At 38.4% G+C, this 22,027-nt stretch overlaps 1 protein-coding gene across 6 annotated transcripts in view; it reads right to left on the bottom strand.

The window, feature by feature from the left end:
* Positions 1-14,986: 14,986 nt before the first annotated feature.
* The window catches only part of LOC102195475 (metabotropic glutamate receptor 4), a 185,576-nt gene continuing 178,535 nt past the window's right edge, over positions 14,987-22,027 (bottom strand). For 5 of the 6 annotated variants that reach the window (XM_005729750.1, XM_005729754.1, XM_005729751.2 and 2 more), the window contains 2 exons: positions 21,136-21,382; positions 14,987-16,697 (listed from right to left, as the gene is read on the bottom strand). In XM_005729750.1, the coding sequence (XP_005729807.1) occupies positions 16,648-16,697; positions 21,136-21,382 (297 nt within the window). In that variant the 3' untranslated portion in view covers positions 14,987-16,647. Of the gene's footprint in view, positions 16,698-20,786; positions 20,899-21,135; positions 21,383-22,027 lie in introns of all 6 variants that reach the window. The other variant, XR_311648.1, reaches the window with a different exon arrangement.

Raw genomic sequence — 22,027 nt, 5'->3', positions numbered from 1 at the left:
CACCTAGGCATGAAAACGATGAACTTAGGAAACCTGAAGGCTACATAAACTAAACACAAAACGCTGGGTCAGCAGACCCAGGATCATGACACTTACCCAGTTGTGGTTTAATCTTTTCTCCTATCAGCACTAAGCATACATGTTGTAGTAGCAGCCAGACACACAGTTTATCAACTGTCCTTCAATTACTGTATCAGTCAGCAGGTCGCGCATGTCAGAACCCAGTGGATTAAGAGTATGTTGTAGAGCAGTGGCCCCCAACCCCCAGGCCTCGGACCGGTACCGGTCTGTGAATCGTTTGGTACCGGGCCTCGAGATTTGAGGCTCAGGTGTGAAATGTATAGTTTTCAGGGTTTTTATCGGTTTTCAGCGTTATTTTGTTATCGTTTTTATTGTTTACTCGGTTTTCCTGGGTCTTTTCACGTGTGTTATGAATAAATTTTCTTTTTTTCGGTACCGGTACTAGTTTTATTTTGTTGTATTTATCCGCGACACCTTAAAGGCCGGCCCAGGAAAATATTGTCGGGCATAAACCGGTCAGTGGCGCAAAAAAGGTTGGGGACCGCTGTTGTAGAGGCAAAAAGGAGGGCACAAAATAAGAACTCAGGGAAAACAGAAGTGGAAAACAGAACTATCTGTTCTGAGGTTCTTAACACGTATTCCCTGTACTACCTCTTAAGTAAGTCTATAGGAGGTAATATCTATTGGCAGTGCAATTTTCAGACTGAAACCAGACAGAGAGAGTGTCCAGGAAAACACGTGTCAGTTGTCACACCTTATAAGACTGAGTGGAGTGATCTGTAGTGATTATCTACTCTGCCTAAAGACTTACACATATGCAGAGCAACTTCCAAGACTTGTTTCCTTGAGTGCTCTCAACAATTCTTTAGAGTGCATGCTATGAATTGCTCCACAGTTTTCTTTGGAGTCTTTTGCACTGCTTAAGAATTTGTATCAGAAATTTTTGAAGGGCTGATTATCGTTGCCCTGAAAGCTGTTACTAGCATTAGTTTGGACAGTGCAAGCATTTTCCATAGAATTATGTCTTCATTACTTATGAATGCAGCTTCCCTGTCTACCGACATGGGAAGCTGCATTCATAAGTAATGAACAGAACAAGTAATGTACAGAATATTACACTTCTGTAATATTACAGATGTGTAATATTACACATCTGGTGCTAACACATTCAATTCATTCAATATATTTAGACATTCATTCAATATATTCATGGTAAGACTGCACACCTCACAGGTTTGATTCCTGACCAGGGCTTCTGTATCCAGTAAGGGTTCTAGCTTAGACCCCCCGTGCTAACCAAGCCTACCTGTCACATGAGGCATTGAGGAACCAGGACACTCTGATGAGAAGTGGGCTACTGGAATAAGATGGCATCTGTGGGCAAGAGATGAAAATAGGGCGCTGTTGGAATGCTACTATGCAGTTGTAATTGGAGCACTGAATCCCAGGCTAGGCGAGTGGCTCCAGCAGATCCCAAGAACAACATTCGACATTCCCGTCCAGAAGAGTGCAGTCCTAGGTACAGCTGCGCAGGATACTGAAGCTCCCAGGCCTCTGATAGAGGACCTGAGCTTGAAGGACAGAACGCCCACAGGGGGTGAGAGGACATAGAGAAAGAGAGAAGAGAGAGCCTGTTAATAAAAAGACTTTTAAGACTATGGGCTTTTCTTTTCAAGGTTGAGCTTTCTACTTACTCTTTGCCACAGCGCACTGACTCAGCATAGAACTAAAATGACACAGGAGTAAAATCAATCCTTATTTTCTCAGAGAGAAAGTTAACCAGCGAATTTTCCATATATGTTTAATTATTCCAAACTACTGTCTCCCACTTTAATCTAACTGAAAATATCAATATCAATGCATACTCAATGGACTGGTTTGTACAATGATTGGTCTGAACTGTCAAAGAGATAATATTCCCACTTTATTCCGTTTTTGTTATGTTTTGTGCTCATCAGTAAATATTAATACACAAATGCACTAAGCTTAAGTGGTTAACATTGTAAACCAGCCTCCTGCTACCTATCAAAAATGTCATATCACTTTTCAGATGGAGAGCAATAACAGAGATGTTCGGCGTAATGTCTTATTAGTGCAGTTATCAATATTTCAAGCATAAAACGTATCTGAAATATGGTATTAGCTTTCCTTGTGCCACTTTGTTTGTCAGGGTTCATTGTTTAGGATTCCCCAAACAAATCATCCTAATCCCTCAGACACCGTGCAGATGGTGGTTAATAATTAGGAGGCTGAAATATGTCACTTTTATGAGCATTGTATTTGGCTCCACATAGTACAGAAACCAGACTGCACCCTGTTATTTCTCACACCTAATTGACTATCACTGAGGACTGGTGTGGTTAAGTTGTTGATGAAAGAAGTATTTAGTGTACTGTGAATGTGCCCACCAGATTTCTGACTTTGACTCAGCCAGTAGCTAAATCAGCTCCCTGTTTGTGTCTGTGCTTTGATTGGTGTATTACACAGTCAGGTCAAGTATTGAAATATACAATTTCAACAGGTTTTCCTCCACCGCCACAATAGATTTGAAATTACAAAATTGAGATGTCAAGTCGAATTAAGTCAAAGTTTATTTATATAGCACATTTTAAAAAAACTAGTGTACATCAAAGTGCTTCACAATAAAACCACAGTGCGGGCAGAATAAAGAACAATTAGTACAATTATACTTAAAATTGCATTTACATGGTGTAGTGCAGGCCGAATGAAAGTCAAACTAATTTGTTTCAAAAGCTAAGTTAAACAAGTGTGTTTTTAAATGGGATTTGAACGATTGAATTGATTCCGAAGTACGGATTTCGACTGGGAGATTATTCCAGAGTCTAGGGGCAGCGATGGCGATGGTCACCTCTGGTTTTACCATTTAGAAATCACAGCCACTGGCTCAAAAGCAACTGGACAATGAATTGAATTCATTACTGAAGTCCAATAGCTGAATTTGCATTTGGCACCTGTTCATGGAAACTCTCAGTATTCAGTCCAAGGAGCTGTTGATGAAGTGACCACATCATCAGTTTGTTAGATTCTTAAAATGACTTCTACAACTAAAGTAGGTCAAGAAAAAACTCTTGGCTACATCTAGTTAAATGAAGAGCACTCTTTAAGGGTGAAGAGCTCTTCCATTCCACAGCCCATTGGCTGTCTTCCCAGGTTAGTGTGTGTGTCTTTGAAGAGGCCTGTACCTAATTCATAAAAAAAGGGAGAGGATAACTAGCACATGCACAACAGGTGTCCCAATCACCTCACCTGGCACTGTTCCTAAATCACTCTGCCCCATGTCTCCTCCTGCAGCCCCCAGTGAGTGTCCCAGGCAGTAATAGTGTACGGTATCATAGGACACTCTTTCTCAACAGTACTGTAGCCTGATTCTACACTCTGACAGTTTCTGGCTGATATCCATGCTGGAACAAAATGGCCCTGAGCCCTGTGTTTGAAGCATGAATCTGCGAGACAAAGAGGAGAGAAGCAAGGAGCGCTGAGTGGAGATTGTTTCACTCTCAAATTCCACCTGGCATTGCTCTGGCCTCTGGAACAAATTTGGATGAGAGCAAAGTGAGTTTCATCCGCCTAAGAGACCACCTGTTGACTGCCCATGTGGTACCCCAGATACTGTACCTCTCTCCATCGATCCGCATACTTCTTCAGGTTAGTGATAAGCCCAGACTCCAATACCATGGCCACCTGCTGCACACACCAGGTGAGCAGTAGATGATGACATTGTCCACACAGGTAGCAGCATAACACGCTGCACCCTGTCCATGAGGTACCTAAAAAGCATAAAGAAACGGAAAGTAAGTGTATCAAGTTGGTATATTGAATAGAGTAGGATATACCAACTTCCCTAGACTCTGAGGAGAAGGAACTCTTCCAGGAACCCTTGGTTAACTTCCAGGAGCTTTTTGATCAGGGGCATGGGATAAGCATAAAACCATGACACTTCACTCGCTTAACATTTTTTAATGACATGAATAGTTGGGTATAAGCTATAGCAGACACTATGAGCTCATCACCCCCATTTCCAGCATTGCTTTCAGATCCTACAGAACTTCTGTTCTGGTAACCTATGGGTCATGACAGAACCATCACACCCAGGCAAGTTTCAGCATTATGTTGTATGAGACTGGTGCAACCTGGTAGGTTTTGTAGCCTTACAACTGTTCCCTGAACCATTTTGTGGGATTGATGGAATTTGGCACCTCTGGCCCAAAGTCAACTATGTTATTTATTGGGTTTTCCAAATAGACAGACTCTGTCTCTCCCTATGCTTTCAAGATGTCCAGAGCACCAGAAAACCTTGTGTTACTGCTGAGCACAGCACCTACCACATCTTACTGGTGTAACCTGCTGGTTGCGATGTGACCCTCACACGTTGTCTTACCAGTTGATCTGTACCCAGCAAATCTGTACCCATAATCAGAGGACAAGGTGGGAGTTAATCATGATCTTAAATTCTGTGCATTTTGGCCTTACATTAAATAAATGTCTAAACAGGAGCAAGATTATTTAGATGGATGAAGCCAAGACTGACTTGTACCCAAATAGTGAGAAATGAAGAATTTGAAGTAAAGGAAGGCTCATAATCCAAAGTACACAATGTCATTTGTCAAAAATGGTAAAGGCAATGTTATGGCATGGCCAATATAACTGGGTCATTGCTGTATGATGTTGTGACTGCTGATAGAAGCAGCAGGATGAATTTTGAAGTGTATAGAGCTATACTGTCTGGTCAGATCTAGACAAATGCCACAATGGTGATTGGATGCTGCTCCACAGTACAGATGCATAATGACCCAGAGCATGCCCTGAAAACAAAACAAGTGCATCTTAGTGTTTGAAATTGAATGATCTTAAATATAAGAGTATTAGAGTGTGACTTCCATTTACTGAAGATGAAAGTAAAAGCAAAAAGAACCACAAATATTCAGCACTTGAAGGCAGCATCCACATGTCCATTATCTACATAAAATAGAAATGCATCCTACAAAAAAAAGTATGTTTAGAATTATATTTATTTGTTTTTTAACCTTTTGAATTAAAGCTGAAATTTTAGTCTTCAACTCCTTTAAAAACCATCATAATGATGCATGGAGGCATATTATAAAAATCACCTCCTTGTTATAATACTTTGAACTGACTTTTTATTTATTTCATTTCAGATGTTTTCTTTAACAACCTTATTTTGTTCAGTTATAATATCTTCCCAAGTAAAAAACATGGGGAAAAAAGACATTTGTATATTTTATTTTAATATTTTTGGTTGCCAAGATTGTGAGAGCACAGAATAAAGCCTTAAGGCGACAAGTGAAGTAAGAGAGAAAGAGGCACTTTATGCACTCATCAAGACTTGAAACTCAGAGCGATTAAGTTGAATAAGGCTTGATGAGGCCCTATATCATACCCTCTACATCAGAGGGACATTGTGACTAATAGCATTTGTCACAGATTGTTGAACATACATTTGGAGACTTTGGAGGCCCAGTGGTGAATTTCAATTTTTTGCCTTGAGTCAAAAAGCAGTAATGTCACCATGTTTATAGTTTTCACTGGGAAAAAATACTGTCTCAGTTGTTATTCCCAAAACTATATGAACCTTAAGTTTGAAATTTGCATTACAAATATGTAAAAAAAATGTAAAGTTAAAGCTTTCACCTTTGTTTAGTTTGTGGTCCATTTAGATATGTAGCTGTGCCCTTAAGAGGAGGTCATGAAATTGCAATTACTATTACATGACATTAATGAGTATAATTTGAGAAATCTGGCCATCTGGCCATCTGTCAGTTGTCTGTCTTGATAGCCATACATCAGACTGCTTTAATGTCATTTCATTCAATGTCATTTATATGAGGAAGTGCATCCTCATAGCTATTCTCTCTTCAAAATACTAACTTAATGTCAGTCTACATGTGACCCAAGAAAATGGGTTTCCCCTGAAATATGTGTAACTGTGAATATGGTTTTATTTGGTTTGCTAGTATTCTCTCACGCATAACTCAAAAAGCTAAAATAGCACACTCATACACTTGTATGTACTTTTTTTAAATTATGAAATGGAGATGTAACAATAAAGTGTGATGGTGTGAAAAAGAGTCAGTCATATGGGTACAGGGGCAATAAAGGTAATTGTCACCTGAATCCGCAGCCCTGCTTAGTGTTATAAAACTTTACAGGGAGTTGTATCTCATTATATTCCAGGTTTTTACCGTTTTCGTTCACCCTTATGGTGTCGTTTTCGGCTGGAGCCAGGCAGCTGGTGTAAGTGATAAAGTACTGAAAATCTGCTGCACATGAGTTTAAAACTCTTTGCTGAACACACTGGAATATTTAGCAGAGCCAGGTTATTTAAGTTGATTATTGAAATTAAAGTTATTAGACTAATGCTGCTCTGTAACTGCTGAGTTAGTAAATAAACAGCCTCGAGTAAAAAGTTTTTTGCAAGAAAACACAAGGCAGTAATTTAGTAATATTAGGTGCTTGTTTCTGAAGTCCTATAATGGGTAAAAGATGATGGTATTGCAGACTTTAGTGTGTAGAATATTCTACTTTAAAAGATCAACATGTATCAAATTTGTAAAAAGGCTTTTTGGCTTGAAGAGTGATAGCACAGAGTCATTTTAAGCATAGTTGTATTTATAGGAAAAACAGGCTGTGGATCTAATATTAATCTCAATAGAACATTTAATAACCAAATCAATCCAGGGGAATTACAGTTCCTGTGATAGAAAAGTGAGTCTCAACGAGATAAACATTCCCTTGTAGCTCATAATCCTTATAGTTTGTTGCCAACCTGCCTCTGTGGAAATTGAGCAAATATCCCGGTTATTAATTCTTGTTTGTAGCGAGAAAATCTTTCTGAATATAATCAGAGCCGGTGTTTCTTAAATTGGAGAATATTTGTAAAAATATGAGTGGTCATATTAGAAGACCCTTGTCCTACTATCTGCCTGGGAGGTTGAACTATATTAAAAATGGGCCCATATTTCCTCTTATGTTGGACTCTCTGACAATATTTTACAATATGAGCTCCCATCTTCTCCGTGACCAGACACCAATGTTTGCTTATAAAACTAGAAAGCTTTTTTACCCTATGTATCACATTTTCATACAGTGTCATCCAGTATTAATGCAGTGAAGGGCTTTGAATGGTTTGCAATAAATCATGATTTTTAACAGCTTTAGGGATTGAGTTCACCTCTATCTAGACTTGACCTACTTCTTAGCAAAGTCCACACAAAGTTGTTCCAGAGTCCCTCGTGAGATGAAAGATAAATGTGGATCTTCTCGGAGTACTCATTGTCCACTTTGTCATTCCATTAGTTATACACAGACAATCACCATTATAGTCCAGGCCCCATTATTTATTAACCATTTTAACTCACATTCTGCTCCATTATTTTATTGTATAACATCACACATGAGTCTCATCCTTAGGATGTTTCTCTTTGAATTACCTGCTACCTATTATAGTCTCAGATATCACAAGTACAACATGTGATGAAATAAAATATGCAAAACAAACTTGAGACAGTTCAGAAGTCCAAATAAAATGTGAAAAATCTGGAAAACAGCTAGTTAGTCAGTTCCCTTACTTGTGACTGACTCAGGCGTTCTTGCTCGACCATAATCATTTAATTTTCTTTGCACTGACTCATGGATTAATTGTTGAATTCCTTTAGTTTCATCGTAGCTATGATTATTTCACTCACAGCTGCTAAAGTCAGAGGAAGATTATTTCCATCTGCAGCAATGTACCTTTGATGGCATTGCTCACTTCTGGGACCTTGTTGCTTATTCATAAAGTCATGGCAAAAAGTGCAACCTCTTTCATTTCGAAGGTTTTATGTATCAAGACATGATAAAAAATCATTTGAATCTTAGAGAAGCAAATGTTTCTCCTGCTCAATCTCAGAAACATTATAAAGCCATTTCCAAACAATTTCAAGACCATCATTCTATAGTAAAAAAGATTATTCACAAATGGAAAACATTCAATACAATTGCCAGTTTTACCATGAGTGGACATCTCAGCAAATCCACTCAAGGTCAGTACACGGAGAAATGACAAAAACCCCAAGAAGTAAATCTCAGATTCTTCAGGATTCAGTTAGCATGTCAAATGTTAAAATTCATTACAGTATGTGTGGCGTGTTTGGAAGTGTTGCCAGTAGAAAGATTATTTTCTCTGAAAAGAACGTAGCAGCACACCTTAGGTTTGTAAAGGTTAATGGTTACGGCTAATAAAGGTAATCTTATCTTATCTTAAAGTTCCACCTGGAAAAACCACAAGATTTCTGAAACAATGTCCTTTAGACTGATAAGACCAAAGTGGAAAAATTAAGCCATAGAGAACAGTGCTGCATTTGGTGTAAACTAAACAGAATGTATCAGTGCAAACACTTAATACCAGTTGTCAACCATTGTGGTTGAGGAGTGATGATTTACAGCCTGACCTGAACATCTTGCAGTCATTAAGTTGACTATGAACTCCTCTGTATACCAACGTATTCCAGAGTCAAGTGTGCGGCCATCTGTCAGGCACCTAAAGCTTGGGTGAAATTGGGTCATACAACAGGGGAATGATCCCCAGCACACCAGCAAATCTACAACAGAATTGCTTCAGAAGAAAAGATGTAGGTATACAAGTCTTAATACAATACATGTGTGCAGCTAAAGTCGTATTTAACAGCTTTTATTTATAGCTAATAACAATTTAGGCCTATCTCCTACCCCTAATTCAAGATGCAATGCTATAAAATGACACTTTGTAAAATGACATGCAAAAACTAGACCACTACCAAATGACATGTAAAATGTGGAAAAGTGGCTTTCTCAATAGGCTGCTATTACTTGATGTGTTCCACAGTTTGAGTTCCATCTGGAGGCATGTACTACCAAGCAAGATTAAAGGGTTAGTCAGATATTTTGACCCTAAAGCCAGAGTTCTCAATGCACAAAGATGGCTCTCTTTTTATCTGGGCAATCACGTGTAGACTCACAGCCACATGCTAACATGTCAGTAGGTTCCTCATCTACACAGAGGTGGACACAAAAAGTTTACCATGAACTCCTCCTCCTGGTGAACTTTGTTCAACAGCACAACAATGTTGTTAAAAACAGAATCAGAAACTTAAATTGTCTTCCTCCAGTTCGACATGGAAATTTTAAAGAGGATGAAAAAGAAAAAAATGTCTAAAGCTTAAGCTATCTAGAGCTCAGAGCCACCCACAAACCAGCAGCTTCAGGATGAGCAAAGGATCAAGGCATTTCTAGTGACGACGAGTAATACAGAAAAAGTTATTAACATACTGTGAATGATGTAAGTAGCTGATGTTACTAGGAGAAAACTCAAATGACTCTTCAAACATGCCTTTTTATGGATCTTAAGCAGAAAGCCTAAATTTTAAAAAGTTCATTCTACCCATTATCCCATCTCATGGGTTTTTATGCAAATCATAAAAAAAACCCTGGTTGTGTCAGAGTGAGCAAGTAGTAGTGTAAAACTTTAATAACATAATGACTGTGTTTTTCTTTTAAACTACTGATCATGGCTTGTAGTATTAAAACTATATCATTTGCTCCAGAGGGTTTTCACTGTGGCAAAGGAGGTATTATCAGTCAGTGTGATAACAACCCAGGGGTCCAAATCATTGAAGCTAACTCAGGGATTTAAATATAACTAAAACTATAACCAAAAACAGAAATTAGATTGTAAACTGTACTGGACCATGACACAGGCTATAATGAAGAACCCTGAAGGAATTTCATGACAGTTAATCCAGTAGTTGGTAATGGTGGACTAATTTATAATGTTATGACACCACCGTGGTAATAGCGATCATACATACTGGTATGGCATTTCAGAAAATTCAGTTCAAATAAATAAATACAGGACATATTCAGGTGCACAGAAAGAGAAATGACAGGTTAGAAATATCAATTCTGTTGTTGTGAAATATGAATAGAAGCATTAAATATTAACAAAATACATTAAATTTTAAAAGAACGTCATGTCAGTGCTGCCACATTTCTGAATCAGCATAAACATACAATATATTCCTGTCGTTGTTTGTATAATCAAAATCTAGATTTGGCCAGTGAAACGACTCTCTGACAGAATACCTAAGAAGATGTATTTAACAGACAGCACTGTGCGTTTGAGGTCGACTGAGCTAAAAGGAGAGAGTGAAGTGGTGCATAGCAAATGAAAGCATTATTGGTGGTGAATATGAGACCCAGGCTGCGGTAAACTAGGCTCTGCATTCTACTGCCACAGCCTTTCCCTGTTCTTTTTAGGATGGCCTAGTTTCATTGTAAAGACTTTACCCACCTCCTCACACTTTTTTTTTTCTCCCCAGAGGAAAACACATTACCACAGTGTCTCTCTTTAACCTGGGGAGCTCTACTTACAGCACTTGTCTGGTTCTTCATCTTCCCTGGGGCTCAATTAGAAATATTGTTCAATGGACTCCACAGTCAAGATGATGACGTGTTGAGCGTTACAGAGGAGTGTGTTTTCTTTAAAACCTTAACCTCTGACTTGAAATTGCAAATGATATCTTCATGTCTCAATGAAATCAGTAAAATAAGCAAGTAAAGCAAGTAAAATAATGCTTCTGGCAGAGTGGAATGAATTAATGAAACTTGGTTGGCATTTCTAGTCAAGTACTGGCTGTCAGAGCAGTGTGGTATTTTTCTTTTCTCTAATTTCTTTATTCTTTATTTACAATATGCAAATCTAGCATTAATGCTGATAACATATTCACACTTTTTTAGTCACATTTTGCAGAGAGAATGGAAATAAAGCAACTTTCTGAAGCATTAAACAAAAAGTGAAATGATGGTGCAGTACATGCATCAGTGCAGCCTTGGTTACAATGTTGCATGCAACACACTACAAAAACAAAAAAACTGCAGTGTAACACATTTTGGTGAGTATATTCAACGCTTTGCTTTTATACAGTGACTGCATTATCAGAACATTACTCCTTTGATTGCGCAGTAACTGCAGGATATTCATGAGGTACTGTTTCCTAGCAACATAGCGTATGCACTGTGTACTGTATGAGCTATAGTAGCATGTCTGTGATCACTAAGACAAAAGATGAATGAAATGTTAAGGGAATGTTTAAAGAAATGGGACAGACAGCTTTTCAAACATTTCCAGTTTATTTTTGTTAAACGCTGGTATTTTTATTTTTTTTTAATACACGCATTCATTTCTGTTTCTGTCCACAGTGAATTGGTTGAGCCTCTTCGACTGACGCTGCCTCTAAATCAGGCTTTTTACAGCAAAGCAGCCCCTGTCAGTGTTGCATTTGTGATGGTATACAATAGCATAGCTGCACAGCTGAGAGAGCCCAGTCACGGGACCCCAGAGAGAAAGCATCACTGCATTGCTTCTCTCAAATCCTGCTGTATATTGGTGCTCAATTCAAGACAAATGTGCTCCTGCACTCATTCTGTCACCTGAGGGCAGTTGTATTGTATTATTCTGAGGTACACACGGGAGCGGACTAGTGAATAAACATTTTATCGGCTCAGCTATTCATACTTGCATGAGGATTGTCTCAGCTTTGGCACTTCACTTCCCATCCACTGCAGTCAGATCCAGTTTAAATGCTTAATGAAATGTTTTTGATGACTAAAACCAAATTATATTACTTTTGCAGTACTTTTCAGAGCAAAGACAGATGGCTTGCATTTACACATTTTAAAGACTTGACATGGTTCAATTGGAAGTGAGGCAAGATGATTTCAAGAACATAAGAAAGCATTATTGCTTTCTCTATGATCCAGTAGTCAAATGGTGGGGTTTGCATAGACGCTGTGTTAATATTTTTCCCTATTGTGTGAGTAGCATTGAAATTCATTTATTCCACTATTCTAAAGCAGCTGTCTTTTTTTTTTACTAAGATCACATAATGCTGAGGAGAGATCTATATTCAAAACGGAAGCTTACTTTCTTGATTTTGCTGTCACTTTTCATATCATGAGACCACCTCATCAGAGATGTAGTTGTACATTTCTAGTGTATCATTAGCCTGTGTTGATAACCCCCTCAATGCTTATCTGAGTATTTGTATCTCCCTGTCTGCAATAACACAGTTGAGCAGATTGCACTGAATCGCTCGACAGTTGTGTCGATATGGCCACCCACACGATTTATTTTCTTGAGTGTATTTTGCTGCTGTGCTGCCGAACAACATCTCAAGTTGTCCCAAATATTGTTCTTTCAGAGTCAGATGCATTGAAGCAAGGACAGGCCAGCTGTTGGCAGAATAACACATTCACACTCGCATGTCTCCTGCAAAGTTGGGACGAAAGTCCATAGTTTCAGACACCCAAGTCTTTGATGGGCTGAAGATTCTGATTGCACCATCATTTGAAAAAGTCATTAAACTAGGTTTATTTCTTTTTGTCTTTTGTATCAATCATGAATTCAGCTATTATAAGTTCTATTAGTCAGACATCATATATCATCCACATAACTATCTCTCTAATAAACACTTTGACTGTCTCAACAAAGGTTAAATCTGTCTACTTCGAGTTTGGTGGATTTGTTGTTGAAAACCAGAATAAGTGTTGAGTTCAGTTGTTTGGTGCTGAGTGCTGATCTTATTTTTGGGCTGTATTCTACTGGAACTCAGTGGTTAGAGTATTTAACTCCTGCTGCAAGATATCATTGCCACTGGCAAATGTTTGATGTCAGGAATATTTTGTTACCTCAAAGATAATGTCACACTTAGTTCACTTAAGTGTACTTATTTATTTTCTTCTTACTGTATTAATTATATGTATTAGGATGACATTTGTTAAAGTAGTCTGATGGGGTGAGCCAGAGACAATCATTATCTTGACACCATTATGACATTGGATCAAAATAACTTGTCATGGTCCTGCGTCTGTGACCCAGTGTTTGATTTATATTCTTTGTTTTAGTTGTATTACTCATTCTGTTTACTTGCCTCCCCTATGTCCATGTTCAGTGTGTAGTCTGTCCTGTCTTTCATGTATGTTAGTTCTGTTGCCATGTTTGTTCATCTGTTTTCCAGTCGTGTCTCTCACCTCTTCTGTTTTCTGTATTCAGTCAGTCCGTCTTAGTGTGTGTCCCATGTTTCTGTTTTTACTTTGATAGTCTCCTGTCCTGTGTGCATTACGTTCAGTCTTGTTTCTGTGCTGTTAATCTGATTAGCTCCAGCTGTGTTTCCCTCCTGTTTCCCATCCCTTCGTTATCCTCTGTGTATTTAACTCCTCTGTATGTTGTCACGTTTTCCACATTGCTGTGTGTTTCCCCGAGCTCCTCAGTTTTGCTCATTACTCTTAGTTTTCTCCTAGCTCCTAGTTTCTTAGTTCAGTTTCCCAGGTTCCAGTTTAAGTTTTGTTTCCTTGTTTTAGTGTTTGGTCCTACAGCAATAAAAGCTGCCTTCCTTAGTTAATACCTTTGTGTTCAAGTCCTGCATTTGGGTCCTACCTCTGCTTGCTCATAGCACATCCATGACATCATCAGTCAACAATTACGTTATTGTATTTGATGCAGTAATAGTTGTTCAAACATACATTTACAATAACACATATAGCTCAAGATTGCTCTGGTGGCAGGCATTGCAAAAGTCCAATTTTGTTTGCTTTTCTTAGAAAACACAAAACATAAAAATGTAGATCTGATTGTCTGCAGTTGGCTGCGTTTTATGGAATATTACTGACACAATCAAAAAGGAGAGATCCACTTTCAGACACATACATATTGCAAACTGTGTTTTGGTGCTAAATATGTAAAATCATTTATGTCATGAACTGATAAACTAATACAATTCTCACCATATTGTTGGTTTGAATTTAGCAGTATATCAGGATTAGTGATAATGATTCCAAACAGCATGTAGTGTACCACTGATTCATTATGATCGCCTCCCATTTGCTGTGCCCTTCTTCAGCTGTTTCACATTAAAAGTTTGCAAACTGAAGTTTTTACCATTTAGAAGATACTGCAGTTTTTGAATTGAATGGTTGTTTTATCAGTTGTAGTTTAAATGTATGGATTTACTGAGGTCTGGTATAGGGTGTCAAGTTATGTAGATCAGATCAGTCTTATTACATACCTGCACTGTTGGTGAAGTTAAATGAATTGTAATAAACATTTGGACAGTGTATGCTTATATCTTGTGTTTTTAAAAGCATGAGAGATGTACAAGCATGTCTTGTGATCTACTTTTTGGATCATCTCCAGTAGTCATTAGAAAACCTACTGAGATGGAGGACTGATTGTTGACGGGTTTTCTTCCAGATCTATTAATAATGATGATTTTAATAATGTGCTGATAATGTACTGAAGTGCGTCATTTTTTCTGTGCTCTGTTTCTTCTTGCTCTTGCTATGCAATGACTGTTATTTTCCAAGCCTTTTGTTGTATTGTGGGCTCACACTATCAGGGAGGCGTGGAGAAGATGATAGATGCAGAGAGCTTTCTGCATGCAAAAGCCTTGGATGCAAGTAGGGGCTCCCCATTCATTTAAAATAATTTCATGTTTCCTTCCACCAACTCTGTGTCCTTCCAGCACTATTATCAGAGCAATTGTGGCAACGTGTTATTCAGAGGATGGCACCCATTGTCTTGTTTTCTTCAGGGCGGACAAACACTTTACATTGGGAACAAAGTACACACTCACTCACACAGAAGTGCTGCCAATCATTTAGCTAGGGATATTGTAAGTTTGCTAATGTATCATTTTCTCTCTTTTCTTTTTTTAAACTCAAGCAACATATGTACAAGACCAGACAGGAACCGTTAATGATAACCTGTTGAAAAACTGAACAAAGACAAAAAATAATAAACAAACCAGTTTTCAACTTTCTTGAATTACAGAAATGTGAAAATGGACAATGATGTTTTAAAACATTTTTAATAGAAATAAAATTTTGTATAAAAAAAAAACTAAACATGCTTCACACACTTCATTAGTTTTCATGAGGTTTAACAAATACATAGCTAGCCAGGCACTGTATCCTTTTGTATTTTTTCCCCAATTTTAAGATATGTCAGGACATAAAGCAGACATCATCAATCTATTTAATAACATACATTAACTTACCATTTAATTTGGTCAGCACTCACATTTTATTCTGCAACACAAATGGTGTTGAAAGTAATACAGAGGGAGGCATGAAAAGCAGCATTGAATTCACAACACAAATGACCCCACAATATTTTCCCCAAGACAATAGAGGGCTTTTATACTGCACGGAGCCAACCCTTAATCTGTTCTGCCAACTCGGAGTGATTGATAGAGATATTGTATAGTTTTGCAATTAGAATTTCATTTGCTAAAATGCCTTACAACTTCCTGACACCTCCTCCTTATCACAAGAGTGCCTGAAGAGGACATGATTTTTTTTTTTCAGTAGCTGGTCCATTATGGATATCACCTTCAGGGTATATTGCATGATCCTCTCAAGGGCATACTTCATCTTAATTCCCCTACTAATGGATCTGTACAGCTAAGCTTTACCCTTACACTATGAATGTGTGAGAATAGCTGGTGGCAGTGGTGGTAGGGTCATCCTGGATAACAGCTCACAGTGAGATCTCCTGGCTAAAACACTGTTTATTTTAACCATGAGCCACTGTTTCAAAGCACATACAGATATGCAGAGGGCAGTGGCAGCCTTGGGCTAGCTGGTAATACAAATCATGGCCTTACTGTAGCACAGATAAACAATCACTCACTAGACCTTCACCATTTGAGAACAGTTTTTAACGTACAATAGGCCCAAACAATTTTTAACAACACTGCAACAGAGTTTAAACGCATTCCTTTTTTTTCCCTTTTGTTTTTTTAAACAACACAACACAGGATGTTAAAACTGGCATGCTCAAAATCAGCAGAGACCATTTTATATGTGTAGTCATTCTTATTAACTCATCGGCAACTTGGAAGAGGAAATCAAAATACATGGAGTCTGGTAAAGATCTGTTGCATTGTTGTGACGATCAATATTTCCAGTCATTTGACTCACGAGACCAGAACACATTTAGAAATAAAAACAAACACAAGCCCCTCTCAGAGATCCATAGACCATGTTTGCATGCCTTTTTGGTGTTGATTAATCCCTTGTGATGCCTTGAGGATTTGAAGATTAATTATAATTCACAAAACTGGCAAACGACATTAAGAACCTGAACATATTCTTACTCGTAGTTCAGTTTCAGTCAGTGCTGCGAAAGATGACGGAGAAGTCTTTAAAAGAGGGCATAGCTGAAATGTAAACACAGAAAAGGAAAGCTCCATCCTTCAGTCTATAGGCCTCTGCCATGCAAATATTTTCATTTTTCTTTTATGTATTCTTCTGAGGCAGACCAAAGATGGAACCTTAAAATTGTGCTGTTATCTGTTCTGGTCCCAAGTTTTGTCCATCCCTGCATCTCATGTGCTCTTTCCACACAATGCCGCGTCTTTGTGCAATATTTCTCTGATCTCCACCCGGAAAAAAGACATATCTATTTAATTTATTTGACTTTATTTATTTTTGCCGGATGCTTGAAATTCCACTGCATGTTTTGTTTTCTTTGCTGGGACGGAAATCCTGAATCGTGATAACATCCTTTGTCCTTCAGATTGCATGGTTGCTGTAGCTGATGTAGGTTTGCTTTGTTGAAAACGCTGAAAGAGACGAAATGAGAAGGAAGAGTCAGAGTTTAATACAGTTGAGGTAAAGTTTGTAACCTAAGAAAGGGAGCTGATTTGGGCATGAAGCTCTTTTTGTTTAGCGCTCTTCCTGTAGTAACAAGAGTAAGAAACTGCTACACAGGGCTGAAAAAATGTGTTTAGTTCCTGATTGGTTATGATATTACGGTCCTATTAAAAATTCCCTAGTTCTCAGGTCATGTTATTCCCCTCAGCATGTGCCAAATGTAACTATTACCTTTGGCTATCACCACCATTTTTTTCCCTCACAGCTATAGCTATCGGGAGTTAACTTTCCAGCTGTCTCCCCGGACCATGTTAGCTGATTCTCTGAGTGGGAGCAGATAAATCCTGACATATCGCCACTAGATCTCAGCATTGGGGGGAGCTGGCCCAGACAGGAATTTTTCAATTTCATCAAGCCATATATCCACACTGGCGATGACAATGACAAATGGCGCTCATTCAAATAGCCATACACTGTATAGCCCCTGTAAACGGTAACCCCATCAGGATAATTTGCTGCTGGCTATCAATTCAGCGTCTCTGCCTTCTCGACACTTATTTTAACAAAAGGCCCTTTTAACCATCCACACAAACATGAAGCAAGAATGGAATTAATGCTGCTCTGTTTGGATGCATGTAGTTTTTGTGACAGGCCTCACACCATTGTGCTATTGTTACTGCAGAGCATTGTGATAAGTTTTACATTGATTTCTGGTTTCGTGCTAACAGTAAATATATGTCAGCTATTTTATTCTCCTATGAAAGGAAACAGCTGTCAATACCTGTGGTTTTGACCACAGACTGATAAAAACCTTTTCCAGCTTAAGGCAAGAAGAGTGTTTTGAATGCCACTTGAGTAATTTCTGCTGACTCAATTGCTGAGGTCATTATTTACCTCACTAATATAAATCCACAGTGCATCACAGGAGTGCCAAGCATTGAGATTAGGAGGCATACACAGTGATTCAGCTGCTTTATAAAAGATAGTCACACCTTTCTTGTTTTTTTAATAATGTGTGCAAATGCTAGGCTTTGATTAGTGATTCAATAATTTATCTATTGAATATTATTTCAGTTTATATATAGCATGTCAGTAAATAGTAATGAATGCAGATAGATTTCCCAGTCCGATGGCTTCATTTTACAGGGTAGAGCAAGTAAATATTTGCATTATAATGAATTATAAGCAATGGTTGCATGACAAAAATCAACAGTTTAAGTCAGAGATAAGCTGAAAATTATTAGAAACCCAGTTCCACACAAGAACTGGAACGCTATATAAAATATAAATAAAACAGGATTCAAACAGATAGAAATAGAAAACACAAAGTTTACACTGAGACATTTTAATATTTGATGAATTAGCTCATTTTCCAATTAGTTGGCAGTAACATGTCTCAAAGTTTGAACAGGGATAACAAAATGTTAGAAAAGTGGTATTGCACTACAAAAACTACTGGAGGGATATTTTGCGATTGATTGGGTTAACTGGCAACAAGACAGTAACATGATTGGCTATAAATAAGAGCACTTCAGAGAGATAGCCTTTCTCAGAAGTAAGGATGGGTAGACATTTATCAGTCTGCAAAAAAGATCTACAAATTGTAAAACATTTTTCAGAATAATTAGTTTGTTATTCATTATTCTACAGGATGGGCCATTTATATGGATACACCGTAATAACATGGGAATGGTTGGTGATATTAAAGTCCTGTTTGTGGCACATTAGTATATGAGAGGGGGCAAACTAATCTTGGATAAAATTTTGTTTTTTTCAATAGGAAGAGGGCCATGTGACACATCAAACTTATTGGTAATGTCACAAGAAAAACAATGGTGTGCTTGGTTTCAACGTAGCTTTATTCTTTCATGAGTTATTTACAAGTTTCTCTTTGTTCACAGCCATTGACATGTTGAAGAGGTTAACACGTGAGGAGCGGATCGAAATCGTGTTGATATCTGGTGAACCCAGTAACCGGGTCATTGCAGCAGATTTCAATGCAAGACACCCTACGAGACCACCCATGTCCCATGCTATAGTTAGCAAACTGCTTGCTAAGTTTCGTGAAGCTGGTTCAGTGTTGGATTTGCCAAAATGTGGACGCAAGAAAACTGTCAGTAATGAAGAAACATCAGTGGCTGTCCTAGCTTCATTCAGAAAGAGTCCACAGCGTAGCACTTGCTGCATGTCACTGGAGAGTGGCATTAGTCGAACATCCCTTCGGCGGATATCAGCTACTCACAAATGGCACCCTTACAAACTCCAGCTACACTGCAGCATCTCAACAAGGATGACCCAGATCGGCGCACAGAATTTGTAGGATGGGCAAAACAAAAATTGGAACAGGACCCTCAGTTCACGCAGAAGATTTTGTTCAGTGATGAGGCAAACTTTGATGTGAATGGTGAAGTTAACAAACAAAACCACCGCTATTGGTCTGACACTAACCCACATTGGATGGATCCCTCCAAGACTGTTGGAACCAAAAAAGTGATGGTTGGGTGTGGTATATGGGGTATAACGATAGTGGGTCCATTCTTCATCAATGGAAACCTCAAGGCCACTGGATATTTGAAATTGCTACACGATGATGTGTTTCCCTCTTTATGCACTGAAGCTGGCACGTTCCCTGAGTTTTTCCAGCAAGATGGTGCACCACCACATTATGGGTGCCAGGTCCGAACATTCCTAGATGAACAGTTTCCTGGAAAGTGAATTGGTCATTGTGGGCCAGTTGAATGACCCCCAAGGTCTCCCGATCTGACCCCCTTAGACTTTTATCTTTGGGGTCATCTGAAGGCAATTGTCTATGGTGTGAAGATACGAGATGTGCAGCACCTGAAACTACGGATACTGGATGCCTGTGCTGGCATTTCTCCTACAGTGTTGCTATCAGTGTGTGAAGAGTGGGAGAAGAGGGTTGCATTGACAATCCAACACACTGGACAGCACATTGAACACATTTTATAAGTGGTCAGAAACATGTAAATAACTCATGAAAGAATAAAGTTATGTTGAAACCAAGCACACCATTGTTTTTCTTGTGACATTACCAATAAGTTTGATGTGTCACATGGCCCTCTTCCTATTGAAAAAACAAAAGTTGTATCCAAGATGGCCGACTTCTAAATGGCCACCATGGTCACCACCCATCTTGAGGAGTTTGCCCCCTCACATATACTAATGTGCCACAAACAGGACTTTAATATCACCAACCATTCCCATGTTATTACGGTGTATCCATATAAATGGCCCACCCTGTAGAATAATGGCTTTCAGAATAAAGACTTTGACTAACTCAACACCTATAATACATTTTAAATAATATCACAAAATGATTTTGAGAATCTGAATAAAGGGACAAAGGTCAGGTCTATGAACACAATTTGCTGTGCCATCCACAAATGAAGGTTAAAATTCTACAGTATGATGATTAGAAGAAACCATATGTGAAACTGATCCAGAAAAAACGTCTTCTCTGGGCCACAGCTCATCTGGACTGAGGCAAAATGGAAAACTGTTCTATGATAAGATGAATAAAAAATATATAATAAAGAATTTCAAAAATGTAAAAACACGGACATAGACAAGAATGGAACAACATTCCTCTCCCAGAAGTGCAGCAACTGGTGTTCTTCAGTTCCCTCATATTTACAGACTGTTTTTAACAGAAGGGAATGCCACACAGTGGTAAACACAGCTCTGTCCTAACCTTTTTTGAGACTTGCATGCTTCTAACTGGGCTGCACAGTTTGCATTAGCAGTTATTGACTCCGTGTTGGTTTCATACTGCAATTTTGTAACAACATGATCAATACAATTTTTCCCAAAACACATTTAAAAGTGAAACAATCAAATTGTATCAAATTTTAAGATGTGGTAAAGTCGTCTTCATCTTTTTAGAGAAGGCCTAAAATTTAGGCGATTGGACTTGAAGACTTTTTTAAGGACGTGTGTTACCCTCGTTTACTTGTTATTTTAGGAATAGTTTGACATTTTGGAAAACATTCACTTTAATAAAAAAAAGAAGAAGATTGATGCCAGTAATAAAATCATACCTCGATGTTTTACAGGCGTTTTAGTTCCATTGCTGGACTCCAGAATATGCTTTCTAATCCATTCCTTTGTGACTTCATTCTCACACACATAATTGTGATTCCTGTAATGCTTCTTGAAAAACAATTTCCACAGCCTCACCACCAAATGAATAACAGTGTCACATTTACTAGATTCAATGAAGTGTTAAATAACATGCTATACATTTGTTAATAAGGTTTTTTTTTTTTTTCACACTGCATCCTATCATTGCATCAATTTGTTTTACAGACACGGAAGGACAAAACATTCCTGAACTTAAGCCAGCAGGTTTCTAGTCAAAGCTTTCCTCATTTGCATTTTTGCTCTTACACTGTGTTTCGAGGCTTTCGCACAGCTCGGTCTTGGCTTCTCCGTTGGGTCTGAGTCCAGCCTTGGGGTTGAACTTGTTGGACATGGTGGCAGCAGTAACCACAGCCTTGAGGGTCCGTGTGCGCTTAGGCACATTCTGCTCAGGGTGGAAAAGAACCACATAGACCTTGGGCATGTAGAGCAACCCGAGGGACACTGAAGCACTCAGGCTCACAGAGATCGTCAGCGTGGTTGTTTGGATGTACATCTGCAAGAGGCAAAAACCAAAAATGAATGATACAAACAGTTTAACACTGTTTTGCATTACCGATTTTTCTGTGTGGGCAGTGGCATGTATAGTACAAGAGACATCTGCTGTGCATCATTATAATTAGAGTATTCAATGACCCATGTGTTGGTCAAGGAGTTTTTAAATGAGTATCTACTTTGTCCAGTAGAAGCTGCAAAGCTATCTAATGGAAATGATGTGTTAAACTTGTTTTAAATCAGCGTCCTATCTGCTTTTATGGTGTATGTGTGCTGAGCCAGCCAGGGCCACAGTGTTTACTTAATTTTCTGCCATTCTAGTTTTAATATGACTATCACGTCCACCCTGAACACAGATTGGATCTTTTTCTGACTCATAATAAGCAGGCCCATAAAAAAAAGAAACAAGCTCATGAAAATTTTACACATGGTCAAATCCTCCAAATTATGGGGGAGGGCAACAGAGTACCATCCTCATTCATTCCATTTAATTGTTTGCAGAACTGCAGCAAATTAATGAGTCATCTTTAAAGATGCAATAAGGTAGAAGAAAAGCTTATGCAATTTCTAAACATCATACTGTTGTGACTGATTGAGGAATGAGTTTACATTTGGCTAATACTGGGATACACACACACACACACAC

This window comes from Pundamilia nyererei, unplaced genomic scaffold (assembly GCF_000239375.1).
Source record: "Pundamilia nyererei isolate P.nyererei 1_Seehausen unplaced genomic scaffold, PunNye1.0 scaffold00034, whole genome shotgun sequence".
NCBI lineage: Eukaryota > Metazoa > Chordata > Actinopteri > Cichliformes > Cichlidae > Pundamilia > Pundamilia nyererei.
The sequence above is the reverse complement of the archived record's forward strand: the minus strand, read 5'-3'. Positions and strand labels throughout refer to the sequence as shown.